Genomic DNA, 22,670 nt, shown 5'->3' on the forward strand with positions numbered 1-22,670 from the left:
TATCCTCTGAGATACAACATGTCCCAGCCACATGTTCCAGCTGTTCTGAACTCAACCATGCTTTCTCTGTCATGGTGGATGGTACCGTCTCAAATCATGAATCAAAACAAAAAAAAAAAAATCTTTTAAGTTGCACCTGTCAGGCATTTTTGTCATAATAATGAGAAAAGTAATACAGAAACCTAGATGGACCTTTTGCCCCATTCCTATGGGTGTGGAGGCATGAGCTATCACATAGACCTCAGGAACGAGGCCATAGTGAGGATGACTGCCTGGGGGGCTCTGTGTCTACATACTGGCATCTGTGTGACGCCATCAGCTTCTATACCAGCTTTGTTATCAATTCAGAGAACTCAGGCTCTGCACCACAGCTCTCGGATCGTGTTGAGATGTCCAGGGGACTCGGGTCTATGGGCCTTCTAGACACAGTCCCAGAGCTGTGTGTTCTACTTCAGGTTTGTGCTCTGATGAGTGGACTGAACACTGAACCAGCAGCATTCAGTCCTTGTTCCCTTTCTTTTCAACAGCTAATCATTCACTTTATGATGTCACTCATCTCCAAGGCTTCAAGTATCATTGAATACCAATTCCCAAACCTACTTCTCCAGTTCAGACAACTCTCTCAATTACCAACATGACTGTTTTTCTTCCTGTCAGTTTACAGCAATTCTAAATTTTAAATTTTCAGTGTTATATTTAGCTCAGTTGTCCTGGAATTACAAACATACACTGTCATGCCTGGAATTTATGTAGATACTGTGATTCTAAAGTCCTCATATTGTGCAGCATTTACTGTACCCACTGAGCCATCTCCCCAGTCTTCCTCCCCTATATGAAAGTCTGTCTAGATGTAAAACCCTCTGAAGAGAGTGATGTCTTACAGGAAGCCTGGGCTTTACACTCATGTGAGGCTGGATTGCTACTGACCACAGAACCCACAGCTATGGCCCTGGAAAAGACCAGACCTTTCCCTTTAGAGGAAAGTTGCAGAAGGGACCTGCGGTAAATTCCCCCTTTCAACAGGATCTCTGTTTCCACTTCCTCTCCTGTAAGCCCAATCTAGTCAATAAAGGAAGAAGCAGATTGGATCCAGAAATAAAATTTGACTTACATGAAATTTAACTGCCATAGTTCTTTGTATATCCTCACAACAATGTGCCCTGGTTCACAGCACAGCCTCTTCACATCTTTCTTTTACATTCTGTTACTTGCTATTTCTCTCTGGTTTATGTTTAGACAGAGAAAATCTAGATTGACATATCTCAAGGCAAACTAAAGCAGGACAATTGTAGAGCCATCCCTATAGGTGACTTTAAAGAGTGCCAGGGCCAGTTCCCAAACACCAGAGACGGCACACCTGAAGTAGACAGACGTTTTCCAGGATCATGGATCAGGAACCTACTTCTATCTACTTCCTTCACATATTGTTTTTATTTTAAGCCTCTCTCGTGAGAAAGAGATGAAACTTTTAAGTACTCACCTAAAGTTCTTCCTTCATGGATCACTCATTGATTTTTCCCTCCCTCTCTACACAAGACCAAACTGGTCTTGAATTCAGCTGAACTGTCTTATATGTCAGAAAGCCTGTCAGCATCATAGACAGACTTTTGTCATCTACTTAAATCCTATTCATTGTTCCAAAGAAAATAATTTTCAAGTGGATCCATCCTGTGAGTCCAAGAGACTTTGTCCCATGTCAACTGTAGTTCTCCAAGCTCGGAGTTCCTCTAAAAATAGTTTACTGTTCACAAACATTCTGTGTTCTTCCCACCCCCATCCCCTAGAAAGGGGCACAGAAGCTTGTGTACATGCTGGGTTGTTCTCAACTCACAGCAATCCCGCAGCTCCAGGCTCCTGAATGCTGGGCATAGTGACTAGTGCCATACCTGACTCAGAACAACAGTAGTTGAAGCGTGTTCCACGGACCTCTTGAAGTCACTAAGACACTTTTCATGGGATATATTATGTCAAACTATCTTTATATTTCTAGAATTTGCTTGCCATGTTATTGTGCTGGGCTTCAGAGTGAATCTGTTGGTATCTTGACATGAGTTAAGCTGTGGAAATGAATTATAGTAGCAGTTACTAGTCACACACACTCTCCACTAATTAGTAGCAAGATAAAAAAAAGCAGTTTCAAATTAAAAATGTATTTTCTGTGTGTGTTTCTTCATCTGAGATAGTCTCATTGTAGCTAGGCTGGCCTCATACTTCATATGTAGTTGAAACTGGACTTGAACTCCTGATCTTCCTGCCTCCACCTCCCAAGAGCTGAGATTACAAATGTGTGCCTCTTTGAGCAATAAAAGTTGACTTCATTAAATCAACCCCTGTAGGGGTGGTTGTCTGTGCTTTACCCTGAAGCACCAACCCTAGTGAGGCAGCATGTCACTGCTAGGTACCTGCCCCATCCCCCCGGCCGTGGCCCAGACGGGGACCCTTTAAGACCTTCGAGGAGTGTGAGCTCGCCCTTCACTACCTTGTGGTCTTGGATGTTGGTGCTGAGAATCAAGGCAGAGGAGAACCGCATTGGACTGCACCACACCCCTCCTGGATTCCGCAACCAACTCAATTACTCTTGTTGTGAGTTAAATCCTGAATAAATTTCTTCGACCTTCAAATAGACTCAGTGGAATTTCCCCATTAAACCCCTTGAGCGCACATCATTGCAGTATCTTTGGTGGTATATGAAATACATGCAGTGAATTCTGCTACATTCTAAGATGCTGGTCTCAAGGAAAATAACTGTTGGACAGAACTAGCTGTCTTGTACTGGTCAGGTGGCTCAGTGGGTAAAGGTAAGTACCTTTATCAATCAAACCTGGAGACAAGAGTTCAACCCACAGAACTCATGTAAAGGTAAAAGGAGAAAAGTGACTCCATGAAGTTATCCTCTGACTTTCACAATTGCACCATGTGCATCTACATACATCACGTATGTACATCATCATCATCATCATCATCGTCATCATCATCATCATCATCATCATCATCACCATCATCATCGTCGTCGTCGTCAATAATTAAACCTATACTGCTACAGTCAGTTGCTTTTGGACAAAGATGCCAAAAACCTCTCCTGGAGAAAAGACAGGCTCTTCAACAGATAGTGCCAAGAAAACTGGCTATCTACATGTAGAAGGATGAAACTAGATCACACTCTGAGTATAAAAAGCAACTGTAAATGAATCAAACAGATCAAATACTTTAATGTAAGATCCTAAACTGAAACTGTTAGAGGGAAAATACAGATATGCAAGGACAAAGGAAGGAAGGAAGGGAGGAAGGGAGGGAGGGAGGGAGGGAGGGAGAGAGGGAGAGAGAGAGGGGAGGGAAGGAAGGAAGGAAGGAAGGAAGGAAGGAAGAAAGAAAGAAAGAAAGAAAGAAAGAAAGAAAGAAAGAAAGAAAGGAAAAGGCAAGACTTTTTTTTGAGACAGGGTTTCTCTATGTAGCCCTGGCTGTCCTGGAACTCACTCTGTAGACCAGGTTGGCTGAGAACTCAGATCTACCTGCCTCTGCCTCCTGAGTGCTGGAATTAAAGGTGTGTACCACAAGGCCTGGCTCAGAAATTTCTGAGCAGAACTCCAGTTGCCTAGGAAATACTGCCTAAAACTGAGAAATTGGACCTCATGTAACTGCTGCTTGTAAGGGCCAGTCCTCAGCAGCTCAGGAATTGAAAGGGAGCCATGGAGTAGGTGGACTAGTCACACAATTGACTTCTATCTGAGGGAGAGAAACATAATTCTTTGGGGCCAGCCAAAAAGGGAAACACACACACACACACACACACACACACACACACACACACACACACACCTTTTCAAGGTCTCTCTATCTTCTTTCTATCATCTCCTTCTTTGTTTTTCAAACACCCTTTTAATATTCCCCACACCAAGTTCATTACAAAGAGGATTTTTCCCATAACCAAAAGTTGTACAGTTAACTATGTATGTAACCAGTGTAAAAATATTTTTCTGGGGGCTGGAGAGATGGCTCAGCGGTTAAGAGCACTGACTGCTCTTCCAGAAGTCCTGAGTTCAATTCCCAGCAACCACATGGTGGCTCACAACCATCTGTGATGAGATCTGGTGCCCTCTTCTGGCCTGCAGTCATACATGCTATATACAAAATAAATAAATAAATCTTAAAAAAAATATTTTTTCTGGGCTGGAGGGATGGCTCTGTGGTTAAGAGCACTGCTTGTTCTTCCAGAGGTCCTGAGTTCAATTCCCAGCAACCACATGGTGGCTCACAACTACCTGTAATGAGATCTGGTGCCCTCTTCTGGCCTGCAGGTGTACATGCAGGCAGAACATTGTATACATAATAAATAAATAAATAAATCTTTAAAACAAAATATTTTTCTGGAACAAGTCAACCCCAATACATTTCTTAACCACATCTTTACAGATTTTCTGAGAAACTCATACTCATTTAAACATTTATCCTTTAGACTTCTCATGAATCAGGAGCCTTTCAGCCATAACTGTTTACATAGGGAGTAGTTTTTATAATTGCCAGAAAAACAGGCTATTAGTTTCACTTTTCATATTTAAAGTTCTGTCCAATTACCTTAACTAACCATCCAATTATTTGTTTTCTAGTTACATAATGTCATTATTTAAAGCTCTGTTTTACCTACAATGCACACCAAAACCCGTGAATACATCTCCCAACATTAAAGATTGAAAGGACTCAAGCCTGGTTCCTGGGACTCAACTGTTTTTCTTAATCATTAACCTAAACCACAGTCTATAAGGCTTCTCAAGAAAAACTCATAAGTCCTAGCTGTTGACACTTCCTTGTTCCAATTTTCCATCCTCTGAGGCCCCTGTTTTACCTTTTACCTATATTAATTTTCCCACTAAACTAACTTCTATCACAATCCCTTACTACATTTGTTAAAAAACCTCTAGAATCTAGAGCACCCACAATGCTAGCACTCCTACAGGGAGATGGGAGGTGGAGGCAGGAAAATTACCTGAAAGTTAAATGCCCAGCTAGCCTATGCATCTAAGAACAAAAAGAAACCCTGTCTATAACACTATAACAAGGTGAAAAGTAAGGACTGATACCTAAGGTTCTCTCTCTCTCTCTCTCTCTCTCTCTCTCTCTCTCTCTCTCTCTCACACACACACACACACACACACACACACACACACACACACACACATTAAATAAAATATATGAGATACTGGCTAGGATGTGGATAAAGAGAGCATATATAGTTCTGATAGACATGTAAACCAGGCTGAGGATGTAGTTTGTTTGGAGGAGTCTTGCCTAGCATTCAGAAAGCCACAGGATCTATACCCAGCACAGCATAAAACAGTAATTCAGTTGGGTATAATCTCAGCACTTGGGGACATGGTGACAGAAGGATCAGAATCTCAAGGTTGTCTTACGTTTGAGGCCAGCCTGACTACAGAGACTGTCTCAAAAAAGGAAACAAAAATAAACTAAACTAAAGATGCATATACCATAGAACCCAGTTACATCACTCTTGGATATTTATCTGAAAGGCCCCAAGTCAACATACCACAGTGAGACTTTCACACTAATATTTATTGCAGCATTATTCACAATAGCTAAGTTATGAAACCAACACAAGTGTCCAAATTAGAAGATATAAAGAAAATGTGATATATAAATATATACACAAAGGGACTTTTTCAGACACAGAGAATAACAAAGTTATGTAGCTTGCAAGAAAACAGTCAAATGAAGACAATTATATTAAGTGAATTTAAGCTAGTTTCAGAAAGATAAATTTTCATCTTTTCTATCATTTGTGATCTCTAGATTCTATATAGATAGATAAAATCACAATGTATATATGAAATGAAAACGAAAGGGAACAAAGGAGAATTACAAAAAGGTGGAGAAAGGGGAAGGTGGTGGGGAATGTGTTCCAGCTACACTATCTGCTGGAATGAAAGTATCCTCAGGTAACACATATATACAACGAATACACACAAGGAAAAAAATCTTAAAAAGTGGAAAACTACTTTAGCTTTTTGTTGTTTTGAGTTTTGCAAATTTGGAGTTTGTTTTGTTTGACACAGGTTCCCTGTATCCTAGGCTAGCCCCCAATTTTCTGTGGGACCAATGATATTCCTTTCTTTGTTTTTTTCAAGACAGGGTTTCTCTGTGTAGCCCTGGCTGTCCTGGAACTCACTCTGTAGACTAGGCTGGCCTCGATCTCAGAGATCTGCTGGCCTTTGCTTCCTGGGTGCTGGGATTAAAGGTGTGCACCACTATCACCCAGCTTGGAACAGATGATATTCTTAAACATCCAATACTTTGGGAATCACATCCTGTGAGAAAATTATTGATATGTGTCATCATATTTGGCTTTGTGTGGTGCTGGGGATTGAACCAAGGGCTTAGGACAAGGTAGGTAGGCACTCTACCAACTGAACTATATCCCTAGCACTGTGTGCTCTGTTCTGTTTTCCTTTTTGTGGTTTCTTTTTCTTCTTTTTTTACATTGTGTGTGTGTGTGTGTATGTGTGTGTGTGTGTGTGTGTGTGTGTGTACCTGTCCAAGTATGCCAGTGTAAGCCAGTGTAAGCACCCTCACCTACTTACTGGGCCAAGGTTACTTGATAAGCCTGCTCCGGGAATTAACCTTGGGTTGGAGGAGTCACAGCAAGACTGAGGCTGTGATAGTTTTTGAGAGCAATTAGACTTTTAATATCATTATCAGGAACAGAATACAGTGTCAACTGCTAGGATCAGTACAGTGGTATATGCCAGGATACAATGAAGATTGCAAGCTGTATACAAGATTAATGCCCAAGACCAAATGTCCTGTCAACCTTCCATGCTTTTTTGACTTCTAAGGGAACATACAGAGGAACAGAGATTGGCCTGAATGCTTCACTGCCTGAGGGAGTACCTTGGGAATGGAAAGGCACATTGTGCCTCCGGAGCCATGGACTCAAACCTGAAAAACCTATGATGCATGCCTCTCGAGGCAGCTAGACCAGGCCAACTTCATGATTCCCTGCACCAGAGTGTACATGCGAGGTCAGAGGACAACTTTGCAGGAATCCATTCTCTACTTCTTTTATGTGAGTTCTTAGGATCCAACTCAGGTATTACTATTTGGCAACAATTGCCTTTAACTGCTGAGTCATCTCCTGGCCCCCCCTTTTTTGAGACAGGGTGTACTACAGACTGGCTTGGAACTGTGACAAGCTTCTTGTCTCTGACTCCCAAGAATTGTGGGTACAGTCCTGGACCACCACACCCAGCCTGTCTTAGTGTGTGTTCTCTTGCCTTGAAGAGACACCATGACCACTGCAACTCTTATAAAGGAAAGCATTTAATTGGGGATGGTTTACGGTTTCAGAGACTTAGTCCATTATCATCATAGCAGGAAGCATGGCTGCATGCCAGCAGATGTGGTGGAGAGGTAGCTGAGAATCCTACATCTGGATACACAGGCAACAGGAAGAGAGAGCCATTAGCCATTAGGCCTGGTTTGGTCTTTTGAAACACCAAAGCTCATTATCAGTGACACATATCCTTCAACAAGGCCACATCTACTCCAACAAGGCCATGCCCTCTAATCCTTCTCAAGTAGTGCTATTTCTTGATGATGAAGCAAATATATGAGCCTATGGAGGCCATTCTTATTCAAACCATCACATGGTCTATATTTTACGTTTTTACAGTGGTAAATGCTGATCGATGTCACCTACATAAAATCCCACTGAGGATCTATTTTGTAAAGCCATATAGAGATCCTAAAACTAAAACACTGAGAATTTCTGACTGGCACAGCTCCTAAATGGGACCCAAGGAGACACTGATAAAAAGTACAAGGTACAGGAGGAAGGGGGTGTTGGTAAGGTCCTTGGTCTCAGGTTTTGTCTTTCAGGGTTGGGGATTTCCATCAGCCCTGGATTTCATTTCTCCAGCTCACTTCCTGTGCCAGCTGCCAGGTTCTTCTGCCTTAAACAAGCATTCTTTCTCCCATTGTATGCCCAAATTCTGGAGAAAGCCAATCAGAGTCACCGTGGTCTCATCCCTCATGCAGTGCTATAAAATCCAGAGAGAGGAACAAGGACCCAATTTCTCCAGGCCACTGAAACACCAAGGATGGGAACCCCAGCTCCCCGAGGCTCCCTCCTGCTGCTCCTGGTTGCCCTGGCCCCAACTCTGACCCAAACCCGTGAGTACAGGATCTGGAAGGGAATGGCCTCTGCTGGGAGGAGTGTGAGGATCCCCTGGGTGGGCAGAGGAGGTGGGTGGGCAGAGGAGGTGCCGCACTTGGGAAGTACTGTTGTGTGATATTTTGTTCGTGTTCTGATAAATAAAGCTTGCCTGGAGATCAGAGGGCAGAGGTAGCCACTAATCAACTATAGAGGCCAGGCAGAGGTGGCACACACCTTTAATCCCAACACTTGGAAGGAGGAAGCAGGAAAATCAGGAGTTTCAGGCCACGCTGGGCTACACAAGATTGAACCAGTCAGAAAAACAAACAAACAAAAAACACAGAGCTGGGGTGGTGGTCATGCCTTTAATCCCAGCACTAGGAGGTGGAGGCCAGAATATAAGGTGGGTGGAGACAGGATATCCAATCCCCCAATCAGTCTGAGGACTGGTAAGAAGTTTCTAGTGGCAGCTGCTCTGATTCTCTGATCTTTCAACTTGCACCCTAATATCTGACTTGACTCCAGGTTTTTAATTAATAAGACTGATTAGGATCGCACTTCGGCATTCCTATGGCTGGGCAGCCTCTGCCCCTAGGGTCTCCATCCCCATACCTTGCTTCCCTCTATGCACAGGGTCCCTGGAGAAGGGAGGAGGCTTGGGTTCTTATCATGCACACTGTCCCCAGGCTCACACTCACTACAGTATTTGGACATTGTTGTGTCCCGGCCTGGCCTCCGGGAGCCCCAGTACATCTTTGTTGGCTACGTGGACGACATACAGTTTGTGCACTTCGATGGTGATGCTCAAAGTCAGAGAATGGAGCCACGGGTTCCATGGATGGAGCAGATATCGCCAAAGCGTTGGGAGCAAGAGACACTGGGAGTCAACAAACATAAAGCCGGAGAGCTCCTACAGGTGGCAATCCACGAACACAATCAGAGCCAGGACGGTGAGTGACCCTAAGTCGGAGATCACAGCCCATCCAGGTCCCAGTACCCGCTCTAGTTTCTCGGGGTTCCTGGAACCTAGATTTAGCCTTGAGGTTGTAGGACACATGGAGATCCTCAACTCGGGATTTGAGGACTGTGACTACGTTTCTGTAGTTCAGATTAGGTCAAAATCCCATCCCATGGGTCTGGGCAAGGTGGAAAGAGCTAACTGCGGGGGTGGGGCCAGTTTCTCATACTTTACAGTGCTTGACTGGCTGCGCCATCGGGCCGGACCGGCGCTTCCTCCGAGGGTACAGTCGGCACGCCTATGATGGCCAGGATTATGTAGCCCTGAACGAGGACCTGAAAACGTGGAGGGTGGCTGACTCAGAGCCTCAGATAACCCTGCAAAAGTGGAAGAATTCTATTCCGGCGGAGTTCCTTGGGGCTTATCTTGAGGTGGAGTGCGTGCAGACCCTCCTCAGACAACTGAAGATGGGCAAGGATATACTGTTGCGCACAGGTACATTGGGGCCAAAGGGGCCATTGGGACACTGCCCTTGGACTGGGGGTTCGAGTCTCTCGAGGAGAGAGGAAAATGGATCAGCTGGAATATTGCCTCTCTCTGTCATTGGGAAGGGGAAGTGCTTCTGGGTGTCCAATGTTTTGGAGCCTGACTCTGGTGATGCTGAGTCTCTCAGTCCCCACCCAGTGGGGATCCCAAGTCCATTTTTGCCAGTGGAAGACCTGGAGTCTCCTGGGCTGGTATAACCTCGTTCTAGAATTTGCCAAGGAATAAATTTCCAGATGCCTGGAGCTGGGCTACTGTTCCCGTGTGTACTCCTCATCCACCCGAAAGTTCTCCTGCACATTGCCAGGATGGTCTCATGAGTACAACTGCATTATCTTAGTAAGAACACAAAATGTGTGAACTTTCCAATTCTTCCTCTAAGATCCCCCAAAGGCACATGTGACCCATCACCCCAGACATGAAGAGGATGCCACCCTGAGGTGCTGGGCTCTGGGCTTCTACCCTTCGGAGATCACCCTGACCTGGCAGAGAGATGGGGAGGACCTGAATCAGGACATGGAGCTGGTGGAGACCAGACCTTCAGGGGATGGAACTTTCCAGAAGTGGGCAGCTGTGGTGGTGCCTTCCGGGGAGGAGCAGAGATACACATGTCATGTGGTCCATGAGGGACTGCCCAAGCCTCTCACTCTGAAATGGGGTAAGGAAGAGAACAGGCATAGAATCTGTTGCTAGAAAAACTAGAATCAAGTTTGAAGACCTGAATAGGGTCAGGGCTGAAAGCTGACATCAGGCCTTCACTCTTCCTTCCTTCCCTAGAGACACCTCAGCCCACCACCCCCATCTTGGGAATCACTGCAGGTCTGATTCTCCTTGGGGTTGTGGTTACTGGAACCGTGGCTGCCATTGTGATGAGGAAGAAGAGCAGAGGTAGGGAAGGGGTTGTTTTCTGAGGGTTTTTTGTCTTGCTGGGGAATTTCAATCCCTAGCTAAAATGTGCCTATTTCATATTTTGTTACTACAAGGCACACATGTGCATGCATCTTACGCAATCTGCGACCATGTGTACTCACACTAGCTTTTTGTAAAGCACGTGTGAGAAGAAAGGACAGAAAGTTCATATTGATGATTCTGGAGACTCTTATCAGTGAAGAATCAGAGAAATGTCAGCTAAAGGGACAGCTTCATGAGGGCATTTTGGTCCTCTTCCTGCCCACAAGTCTCTTATTTCCTGACCCTGCTGTACATCTGTAGCCAAACTTAGAAACCTGCCTAAAGTCTAGCCATCAGAGTATTCCTAGGATCCCATAATACTGTGTACTCTTGGCCATTTTTCTTCCCATAGATGGGAATGATATGTTTATGTGCAGATAATGTCTCCAGGAACTGACTTTCCTCATTTTACTTTCAGCCTTTGGCCACAAGTCCCAGCACTTAACTCTCTGCACATTAGGGAATACCCCGCTCACAGTCTAGCAAAGGGGCAAAGCCCAGGTCTCTCCATCACTTTCCCAAACATTCCTGCAGTTGGGGACAGCATGAGTCTTCAGGTCCACAAGCTGAAGGACCACATGCTGGACCTTAACTCTGCAAAATGTGGTAAGGAAAAACTGGAACTGCAGAGAATACATTTTGGGAAGGATGACGTTGTCACATACAGTTTTCAGTAACAGCAGGGAAAGCTCTCCAGGATACAGAGACCAGTGCTCGGGCATCAGTGGTATAATCAGTCGTACCTGTGCCCCATGGATCTTGTGTGGAACCTGGTGTTGATAAGACTGTGGGTTCTGTTTCTAGCATGATGTCTCAAGCTTGATTCTTTGGCTTGTCCCAAAACCAAGTAAGCCCCAATATCATATATAAAAATGTCTGTGTTTAAGTAAGAATATGGATTCCATTATTTCTGCCAAGAAGTAAGTAACCAGTTTAGAGAATTTTCTGATAACCATCCAGAGACTTTTGTTGTGTAAATTGCTTCCTAAATCTTCCATCTGAGGCTATACCCCCTGGGAGAAAAAATCTGCCAGCATAAGAACTCAGGATTGACAGCATGTTATACCTTTATTTTCTCTTAAAAATTATTTAAATGTCCACCCTTCTCCACAAATATTGTTTCAAAATTCCCAGACTCATAATTTCAATGGTGGGTCATGGAGGCCAGAACTCACTTTTTTTTCCCTGACACAGGGTCTCACACTATATCCCAGGCAGGCTTTGAACTCACTGTGTAGCTGTGATGTTTAACCTTCATCATCAACTTGACTGGATTTAGAATCTCATCAGAAATGCATCTGAAATGTACTGTAGGGGGTTTTCACCCAGGATGAACTGAAGAAGGAAACCCCACCCTGATTTGGTCAGTACCATCCATGGCCAGAGATCCCAGACTGAATAAAACAGGAACATTGAGAGAGCCAGTATTCAACCTGATTCCTGATCAGTGGAGATGTGAGAAGTCCCAGCCACATATCCCTAAATGCCATGAGCTCTATCGTATGCCAAGATGGTCTGTACTTTCTAAAGTTGTGAACTAAAATAAATTCTTAAGTTGCTTCTGTCAGGCTTTTGCCACAACAGTGAGAAATTAACTAATACAGAAACCCAGGCTGGCTTTGAAGTCCCAGCAATCTTTCTGCCTCAGTTTCTAGAGTGTGGGGAAATCATTAATGTAACAAGATATAATGGATAATGGATACATGGCCTAGTAGTTCCTTGTCTACATCAATCTTTCTATGTGATCTGAAGACCAGCAGCCTCTGTCTCAAGCCGATTATAAATACAGAGTTTCAGTTCTGCATCAGACTTCCTGAATCTTGTTGAGATATCCAGAGGACTCCTGTGCATAGCAAAGTCTGGGGCTTTCAGGTCTATAGACCTTCTAGATATACGGCTTATTCATATATCTGGAAGTGTTTTTCCCAGTGTTTTCTTCTAGCAGTTTCAGAATTTTGTGTTACATTAAATTCTTGATCTATTTTAAATTGATTTTTTAAACAGGGTAATAGCGATGCAGTGTTATTTTTCTATACCAATTGTCGAACAAGTTTGTTTTTCCAATGTATTTTTTGGCACCATTGTTGAAAATCAAGTGGCTATAGGCAGGGATTATTTCTGCATCCTCTTTTTCATTGGCCTAAATGCCTGCTTCTGTGCCTGTACCATGCTGGCTTTGTTAATTTGAGATAGGTACTGTAATAATTCCAGCATTGCTCTTTCTGCCAAGAATTACTTTGGCCATTCAAGGTCTTTTGTTCTTCCATATGAATTTTAGCATTACTTTTTCTAGTTCTTTGAAGAATGCCATTGGAATTTTTGTGGGAATTACACTGAATTTCTAGATTGCTTTCAATATTATAGCCATATTCAGAATATTAATTCCATATATTCATGAACATCTTCTAGTATGTATCTGTGTGCTCACAAAGGATCTTCCAGTGTCTTCTTCCATTTTTTTTTTAACTGTTTTTGCTTGCTTGCTTGCTTGTTTGGTTGGTTGGTTATGTACACCAGACTGACCCCAAAGCTTTGGCCTCCCGAGTACTGGATTACAGATAAACCACCATGTCCAGGGTTCTTTGGTGCTTTACATATAGATATCTTTAACCTCTTTAGGCCTATTCCTAGGTATTTAGTACTGTTTCATATCAACTATGAATGAGATTGTTTTCTTGATCTTCCTCACTCTGTTTCCTGTTACTTTGCTGAAATTATTTTTATGTATTTTCAAATATAAGATCATGTCATCTGCAAGTAAAGATCATTTGATTTCTTCCTTTACTAGTGTCCTGGTCCCCCTGTCTTACTACCCTGGCTAAGATTTTGGAAACTACCTTAAATACGAGTAGAGAGAATAAGCCAGGCATGGTGACCCATGGCCTTAATCCAGCACTTGGAAGGCAGAGGCAGGTAGAGCTCTGTGAGTTCAAGACCAGCCTGGTCTACAGAGTGAGTTCTAGGCCAACCAGGGCTACAAAGAGAAACCCTATCTTTTAATAAAAAGTGTGTGTGTGGGGGGGGGTAATGTAGCACACATCCCAATGGGTCTTATAACAAAAACCCGGAACCAGATATTGGAGTAAATGCTGAAAAATCAGAGAGACAAAGGAACAAGCCACTAGAGAAACTTCTCACTACTACCGAATCCTCAGGCCAAAAGGGAGGTGAGATCCTGTCTCCATGAATCCTCAGACTGAATGCTCTCGAGTCCTCAACCAAAAGGACGCAGAACTCCTGTCTCTTCCTGCCTTATAAGCCTTTCTCTGCCCAGCCATATCACTTCCTGTCTCAACCTTCCTAGTGCTGGGATTAAAGGCATGTGACTACCAAGTACTGGGATTAAAGGTGTGTGCTACCACTGCCTGGGCCTCTATGTTTAATCTAGTGGCTGGCTTTGCCCTTTGATCTTCAGGCAAACTATTTGTTAAGAGTACAAATAAAATATCACCACTGGGTACAGAGAATAAACGTTCTTTATGTCATCCTAATTTTTAGAGGAAATGTTTTCAGTCCCTACTCCCACTTAGTATAATGTTCTTATGTTTGTTTTATATAGCATTTGTTATGTGGAGATACATTCCTTCTATCTCTAGTTTCTTCAGAACTTAAATTTATCTGAAGGATGTTGAATTTTCTCAAAGGCCTTTACTGCACCCATTGAGATGATCCTGTAACTTCTGTCCTTACATCTATTTATGTGCCATATTACATTTACTGACTGGCCTGTGTTGGGTCATTCCTGTGTCCCTGGAAAAAAGCCACATTTGGTCATGGTATATGACATATTAAAGTGTTGTTTTGATTTGCAAGTATTGTATTGAAAATGTTAACATCCATGTTCACTATGGAAATTAATCTATACTTTTGTTTTGTTGTGTCTTTATCCAGTTTTGGTAGCGAGATAATACCAGTTTCATAAAATGGATTTGGTAGTATTGCTTCATTTTCTACTTTATAGGATAATTTAAAAACACTGATGATAGTTCATCTTGAGATATAGAACTCAATAGTAGGTCTGTCTGTTCCTGTGTTTGTCTTTAAATTTGGAAGACTATATTACTGCTTCAATGCCATTACCCACCACAGGTCTGTTAATGTTGCTTATATCCTTCTGGTAGGTCATATATGTCTAGAATTTACCCTTTCTTCTAGATTTCTAAATTATTAGAACATGGGTTTTGAGGGATGGCTCAGTGATTATGAGCACTGGCTACTCTTGCAGAGGAGACAACCCACATTCAATTCCCAGCACTTACACAATGGTTCCCAGCCACCTCTAACCTGTTTCACAGAATCTGATGCCCTCTTCTGACCTCCACAGGGACCAGGCACACACACAGCAAACAGACATAAATGCAGGCCAAACATTCACACAATAAAAGTAAATAAATATATAAAATTTAAAAATAGAATATGAGTTTTTAATTAACGTACTACTTAATGATACTCTGATTTTGTTACTATCTGATGTAATGTTCCCCCTTCCATCTCTAATTTTATCCATTTGAGTTTTTTTCATTGTTTTTGATAGAGAGAATTACTATGGATCCCAAGCTGGCTTAGAACTTACTATGTAGCCCAAGCTAGCCTTGAACTTCCAACAATTCTCTTGCTTCCACCTCCTGGGTATGTAGGTTTTGCCATTATGCCCAGACTTATTCACTATGGGTATACAACCACAATGGAATGGGAACATAGCAAGCTCTAGGAGCAGATTTGTTATATGAATGAGCAACAGACGCCCTGGAGAAAGTCTTGCACATGAGCTAGACACCCAAGGATAGAATTGTTACTCCTCCTTTTTTCTTTTTAAAAGCATAACTCTAAGAAAAGAGAAATAAAAAATATCAAAAGTGCAAATTATGTAAACAGACCAGGTAATCAGTTTTTAGCATATTCATTTATAGTCCTATATGTCTTCAGGGATGAATTAAAAATATCAATGAATAAAATTTCATTTCCATAAAATAACTGTAAATAGTATCACTTAGGAATACATTCTTGGGTGGCGGACACCATCAAGTCTAGGCATCAACTGCCCTGAATCATAGGTTAGCAGCTGTCACTAGGGGTGAGGGAAAGGGCTGTGAGTACACAGGGTTCCTGGGTGTGATAATGCTCTACTTTTCAGCCTGACCAGTACAGGGTTTTACTATGAAGCCCACTGGCTTCTGGCTCCAGATTATCCTGTCTAAGCACTGGAATTATAGGCATATGTTACCTTACCAAGCTTAAAGAAAATGTTTTCTCTCATGTTTCCTTATCTGAGATCCAAGGCTATGGGTTTCCTCTAGGACTCCATAATCCTGTATCCTCCTCAGTCCTTTTCTTCCCATAGATGGAAAATGATATCCTTACACTCAGATCAGTTCTCCAGGAATTGGTTTTCACCATTCCATGTCCACTCCTGAACCCCATGTCCCAGAATTTTCACTCTCTTCACACACTAGACCAGTGTTTCTCAACCTTCTTAATGCTGTGGCCCTTTAATTCAGTTCTGGATACTTGTGTGGGTGTTTCTGCATGTGGGTGAACTCACCTGGAGACTGATAGAGGAACAGTGTCTCAATTCCTAAGGCCATCAGAAATATGCTTTTATGCATTTCCCACGGTCTTAGGTGATTCCCAAAGGGGTCATGACCCACAGGTTGAGAACCACTGCAGTAGAGCCTAGACATGAGGCAGAGGCCAAGTCTCTCCATCACTTTCCTAAGCATTCCTACAGTTGGGCATGACCACATGCTGGACCTTGCTTCAGCACCTGGTGATAGGTAGAGCTGGAATTGCATAGAATGCATTGGCATTGCCACACTGAGTTTCCAAGGGCAGCATAGAAGTTGTTTCAACCACAGCGGCCAGCTACAGAGTGGTCAGTGGCTCCTGTGCCCTGTGGATCCTGTATGGGACCTGATGTCGATGCATTTGTGGGTTCTGTTCATAACTGTGATATCTTGAGCTCCAATTTCACATATAAAGTCCCTTTCTATCTAAATAAAATTTTGGATTCTACTATTTGTATGTAAAGCAATAAATAATTTTAGGAAAATTTCAAGTAGCAAACATTCACAGACTTTTGTTATATGAACTGTTTCTTAAACTCTTCTATCTACTCCATTGGGTGGCAAAACAAAATATATCTTTTTTATTAAGAAATTTTCTATTCATTTTACATACCAACCACAGATCCCCCTCTCCTCCTTCCTCCCACCCCCTGAAATATATCTCTTAATATGACATTTCCACCCAGATCACAGGGACCCTAAAAAGACCACCACAAAAACCAAATCCCATATGTAAAAGCAAAGAGCCTTTATTTCAAGCTTGGAGCTAGGAGAGCTGAGAGCCCTGAGCCCAGGCAGGGTGGAGTTTTTATCATAGCAGATGTTGGGGTGAGGGGATTTCCAGGGTTCAGGACCATGATTGGCTGACATTTATCTGGAATAGAAGTTTGAAATGTCAGGTATTGGTGAAATTATTAAGGCCACTCCACGTAGTTAAAAGGGAGGTTTATTTTGTGGGGTAACTTACAAGTGAAGAGATAGGTAACAGGATCTGGGAAAGGTGTAGCGCAGTTCAGCGGTGTTCTCTGGAGAACTCTACTTGGTCTACTTCCAGCGTCCAGGGTCCAGGTACCAAGAGAGCTGGCCCATCCAGATCTGAGTCTTCAGGGTCCTCTCTCGGCCCCGCCTTGTAGGTGGTGACAGTTACCGAAGCCTCAATGGGGATCGGAACTTCCAGATCAAAGCTGGAATGGCTACCCACTACAGTCAGGTATTTCCTTTTCCTGGGTCCAGGTATTGCCTGCCAGAAGCCCGGTCTGGGCCTCTAAGCCTGTCATAGCAGCTGTGTGGTCGAGCTGTTTTGCCCCCCCCCCCCAATGATACATGTCCTCTTCCCTTTTACTTCTTGAAAAAAATTAAATGCTCATTTGAAGCTCATCTCTATCATGTGTGCTGTTCTGATCACTAATATCAGTGACCTCAACTCTAATCTTGTTCATATCTTTTCTAAGACCCACCATTTAGATTGCTGAACTTTTTTTTTCTTGTTGTTGTTTCTTTTTGTTTGTTTGTTTACCAAGACGGTTTCACTATGTAGCCCTGCCAGGCTAACACAATTCTCTTTAAGGAGAGGATTACTTTGAGCTAAAGAATACAGGAAATCAATCCCCAAGGAATGCTGGCAAGCAGGGAACAAATTCTCCTTTTCTAAAGGAAATTTACATTAGAAAAGGCCCCATTCTTATCAGCAAAGAGGGCACTTGCTTAAATCTGCATAATGAGTTTTTATTCATAGGCTGGTATTTACCTCTCTTTCCCTGATCTCCTTGTAACACAACTCCCCTGCTCCACCAGCTCACTCAGAAAGATCCACCTGCCTCTGCCTCCTGAGTGCTGGGAGATTAAAGCCCAGCAATTGCTGAGCATTTTTAAAGCAAGGGTTCACACTGTATGCCAGGCTGATTTGGAGCTAATGATGTAGCAATGATGGCTAATCTTCATTGAATCTCCTAGCAGATACACCCTGAGAATGCCCTTAAGGGTGTTTCGAAGAGGGAAGACTCACCCTGAATTTGGATTTCACCATTCCATGTTCTGGGGCTGAATCAGAGAGGAGAAAGAAGAACGCCAGTTGAGTGCCAGCATTCTCTACTTCCTGCTTCCTGACACAGTGAGATGTACAGAGTGCTGGCCACATGCTCCTGCAGTCATGAACTCCATTATGCCTTCCTCTCTTAAATCATGAGCCAAAATAAATTCCTCTTCCCTCAAGTTGCTTCCATCATGTATTCTGTCAGAGCAATGTGAAAAGTACACAATAGTTAATATTGACTTCGAACACTTGGTAATTCTCCTGCCTCTGCCCAAGATTACAAGTGTGAATGACCACAGCTGGCTCTGGGAATCACGTATGCAACAACCTGAGAGGCTAATGCGTACAGCCTAGAGGCTCCTGGTCTACATTCTTGCTGCTGGGTGACCTGTACATCAGTAGCCTCAGTCTAAGCTATACAGAATCTCACCTCTACACCAGACTTCATGAATCTTGTTGAGTTGTTCAAGGGACTTGTGTGTACAGGAAAGCTGAAGCTGTTTTATAGTCCTTCTAGACCCAGCCCCAGGACTGTGTAGTCTACTTCAGCATGTAGGGGCAGGGATTGATCTTAGTTCCCTTTATCAATCATTTCTTTGTTGATTTTAGTCATTTCCAAGGTTTTAAATGTCACTTGGTTGTACCTGTTTTGCAAAACCCCCAGAGATCACCAAAGAGCCAGTTTCCAATGCAAACACATAAGGGTCCTTTTATTGTCAGGTTCAACCTGGGCCACCACAAGGTAGGTGGAAGGAAATGTGGTGGCGGCCGTGAGCCCAGGTGTAGAGGGTTTTTGTTTTTTTGTTGTGTTTTGTTTGGTTTGGTTTGGTTTTTTGAGACAGGGTTTCTCTGTGTAGCTTTGCTGCTTTCCTGGAACTTGCTTTGTAGACCAGGCTGGCCTCGAACTCACAGAGATCTGCCTGGCTCTGCCTCCCAAGTGCTGGGATTAAAGGTGTGCGCCACCACTGCCGGCATGTAGAGGGTTTTTATAGGGAAAAACCACAAGCCAGGAATTGGCAATTTGGGATTGTGTAGAAGGGGCAAGGTGATTCTTTGAAACTATTGGTCTAGACTTTGGGCGTGAAACCACAACCTGCTGTACAGGATTATCTGGACTGCTCGGCAGGATTATCTAGATATATCCAAGGGTCATAAACCACAGACAAGATCTTGTTAAGCTTTCCTTTCCTGTATAAACAGCAGACAGGATGTCTGCAGAGTATCTGGATCCTGTTAAGCTTTCCTTTAAACAGCAGACAGGATGTCTGCTCTGTATCCGAGTTATCATGGCATATTCCTGAGCCTATAACATTAAGTCTAGGCCTTCACAATTGAACATCACAGCCTAAATCTTTTTCTTTAGCCCAACACATCTCCCAAATAGCTCCTAATTCATCTGTCGAGATGCCAAGCCTACTACTTCATTTGAATTTCTCCCCCCCTGTGAAGAGCAATTTCATCCTTAACTTACAGTCTTCCTTTTCCAAGTCTTCCTTTGTCCTTATACTCAATTTAATACAGTAAGAAATGCTGCAATGTCCATATTTAAAATAAATCTGAAATACAAGTTTGCTACTTTTCTTGTTCACACATATCCTAGGGAGAAGCAACCAACATCTCTAGCCTGGAAAACTGGACACATTTCCTAATACCTTCTCCACTGCCTCACGAAACAAATTCATTTCTCAGCAGGGCCCCAGAATTTTGGGCAAAACAAAAAACAACCAAAGTTTTGACTTCCTGAAACGATCTCCAAGCTGAGGCTAATCTTAAATTCATTATGTAGGTGAGAGTGCCTGACCACCCACCTAAATTCTGGGGTTATAGGCATGAGCCACCACTTTTGATCCTTGATTAGTTTAACATGTTCTTTCTCAGCATGTTGCTTTATTTGTAAATAGAAAAACTGCTAGTGTTTACTATGTTGATTTTGTATAATGCTTTGTTGAAATGGTTTATAAAATCTAACCATTTTCTGGTGGAATCTTAGGGGTCTTTTAAGTGTAGGGCTCTTGTGTCATTTGAAAATCAGAAGAAGGTAACCTGTGCCTGACTGTACCCTTGTGTACAATTGCACTCTCTTGCTTTGTTGCCCTGTCACTACATTGAATACTAGTGGAGAGAGTGGTCACTCCTGTCTTATTCTGATTTACAGGAAAAGCTGGGTTTTCATTCACTTAGTAAGAATGGTGGCTATAGTCCCATCATGTAAGGCCTGTTTTCCTGTTTTAGGTTGAGGTATATTCTTTTTTTTTTCTTTTTCTTTTCTGGACTCATGGAGATAGACTGAACTGTGTTTGAATTTGAGATAATCTGTTCTGAATTTGAGATAACCATGTGATTTCTCCCTTTGAGTCTATTTACCTGATGTATTACATTTACTGACTGGCGTATTTTGAACCATCCTTGTGTCCCTAGAATGAAGCCAATTTGACCACGGTATATGACTTTTAGAAATTTATGTTAAATTTGGTTTTCTAAGTATTCTTGAGAATTTTTGTATTCATGTTCACCTAAGAAATTGGGCTTTAATTTTTAGTGTTCTTATTCAGTTTGGCTAGCTTCATAAAATCAGTTTGGTGGTGTTCCCTCTCTATTTTATGGAATAATTTGAGGAACATTTGTCTTAATATGTAAATGTCTGGTATTCAATTCAGCAGTGAGTCCACCTGGTCCTGAGATTTTTTAATTGGGAGACTCTACATTACTGCATCTAAAGACAAATTCAGCTATTTCTAAAAAGAAGTTGTCTACAGCACTCCTTCATTCTCTTTGGGGGTTAGTGAACCTCAGAATTACAAAGGAAGCTAGACTGACACTAATATAAGATGAGCAGTATCTTCTCACACCAGCAAACAGTGCCAAGTACAGAAAGCTGATATGGTGGGGTTGTCATCTAGAAGACAGGAACAGGATTTATCCAGGCTAGACTGCATTTGGTGGGCAATGCCACATGGCAATTTATACTCAACCAAATTAGACACATGTCAAAAAACATATTAAACATTCAGTTCCTCAGGTACACTAGCCACATTTTGAACAGTGAATGGCCACACACAGGAAGTGGCAACTCTCCTGAAGAACACAGATACAGGACCGTTGTATTACTGCAAGAAGTTCTTTCAGACAGCACAGAGCCAGTGGTTTTCTGACAGTGCAGACCCTGGGTTTCAGAAGTGTCACAGACTGAGTGTACATCCTTAGGATGCCCAGGTTTTACTTCTCTGGTTCTCTACTCAGAAACTATGAATTTCTACTTTCTCAACTTTTTGGTATCAAGAAAATGATCTGGGGGCAGGAGAGATGGCTCAGCGGTAAAGAGCGCTGGCTGTTCTTCCAGAGGACCTGAGTTCAAGTCCCAGCTACTACATGGTAGCTCACAACCATCTATAATGAGATCTGGTGCCCTCTTCTGGTGTGCAAGCATGCATGTAGGTAGAACACTGTATGCATAATAAATAAATCTTTTTAAAAAAAAATCAAAAACAAGAAAATGATCTGGTGAGCTGGCTCAGCAGGTAAAGGCATTTCCTGTCAAGATTGGAGACTTGAGTTCAATTTCTAGAACTCATATGGTAAAAAGAGAAGTATCTCCCACAAGCTGTCCTCTAACATTCACATACATACAAACATAGACACACACTCATGAAATAAATAAATGTAATAATAAAATGAATTGATGGGACTGGGGAAATGGTTCAGTCATTAGGAGTACTGATTACTTGTTCAGAGGACCCAAGTTCAAATCCCAGCACCTACATGGTGTCTCACAACTCTCTATAACTTCAGTTCAGATCTGATGCTCTCTTCTGGCCTCCCTGGATACCAGGCATGTAAGTAAGCATGTGCATAGTGCACAGACATACATGCAGACAAAACACCCATATGCATAAATATTTTTTTAAAAAAAGAAAATGAAGCTGGGTATGATGATACACACCTTTAATCCCAATCTGGAGGCAGAGGCAGGTGGATCTCTTATGAATTCAAGGTCTATATAGTGATTTCCAGAACAGCCAGGGCTATATAATAGAGAGACCCCACACATGTGCACACACACACACATACACACACCACTCACACACAAAGAATAAATACAATCTAAAATGTTTTGAAAGGATAATTTGAACAAACACAAAGTAATTAGAAATAGCTAGGCAAACTTTTAAGCTTAGACTATCTCATAACTATGTATGTATGTATGTAACAGAAATACCACCATTCACCAACTTATGCAGACAACCAGAACACAAAAAACAGGTTCACGTAAGAATCATGGTTTCAGCCCAGCAGTGGTGGCACACACCTTTAATCCCAGCACTCAGGAGGCAAAGGCAGGCAGATTTCTGAGTTTGAGGCCAACCTCGCCTACAGAGTGAGTTCCAGGACAGCCAGGCTACACAGAGAAACCCTGTCTGGAAAAAGCAAAAAAGAAACATGGTTTCATCACCAAAGCTC

At 42.6% G+C, this 22,670-nt stretch overlaps 1 protein-coding gene across 1 annotated transcript; it reads left to right on the forward strand.

Annotated features, from left to right (window-relative positions):
- Window positions 1–8,108: 8,108 nt before the first annotated feature.
- Window positions 8,109–10,576, forward strand: LOC118575937 (patr class I histocompatibility antigen, A-126 alpha chain-like). Its single transcript, XM_036176288.1, has 5 exons — window positions 8,109–8,181; window positions 8,851–9,114; window positions 9,342–9,617; window positions 10,048–10,323; window positions 10,443–10,576. Exons 1-5 carry the CDS (start codon window positions 8,109–8,111, stop codon window positions 10,574–10,576), a joined length of 1,023 nt encoding a protein of 340 aa, XP_036032181.1.
- The last annotated feature ends 12,094 nt before the right edge of the window (window positions 10,577–22,670 follow it).

Source organism: Onychomys torridus, unplaced genomic scaffold, assembly GCF_903995425.1.
Source record: "Onychomys torridus unplaced genomic scaffold, mOncTor1.1, whole genome shotgun sequence".
Lineage (NCBI taxonomy): Eukaryota > Metazoa > Chordata > Mammalia > Rodentia > Cricetidae > Onychomys > Onychomys torridus.

Excerpts from the sequence above, each read along its gene's own strand:
- LOC118575937 (XM_036176288.1), top strand. The coding sequence starts at position 8,109 with ATGGGAACCCCAGCTCCCCGAGGCTCCCTCCTGCTGCTCCTGGTTGCC. Across the intron at positions 9,618-10,047 it reads GGATATACTGTTGCGCACAG|ATCCCCCAAAGGCACATGTG; the intron begins GTACATTGGGGC and ends TCTTCCTCTAAG. Across the intron at positions 10,324-10,442 it reads GCCTCTCACTCTGAAATGGG|AGACACCTCAGCCCACCACC; the intron begins GTAAGGAAGAGA and ends TTCCTTCCCTAG.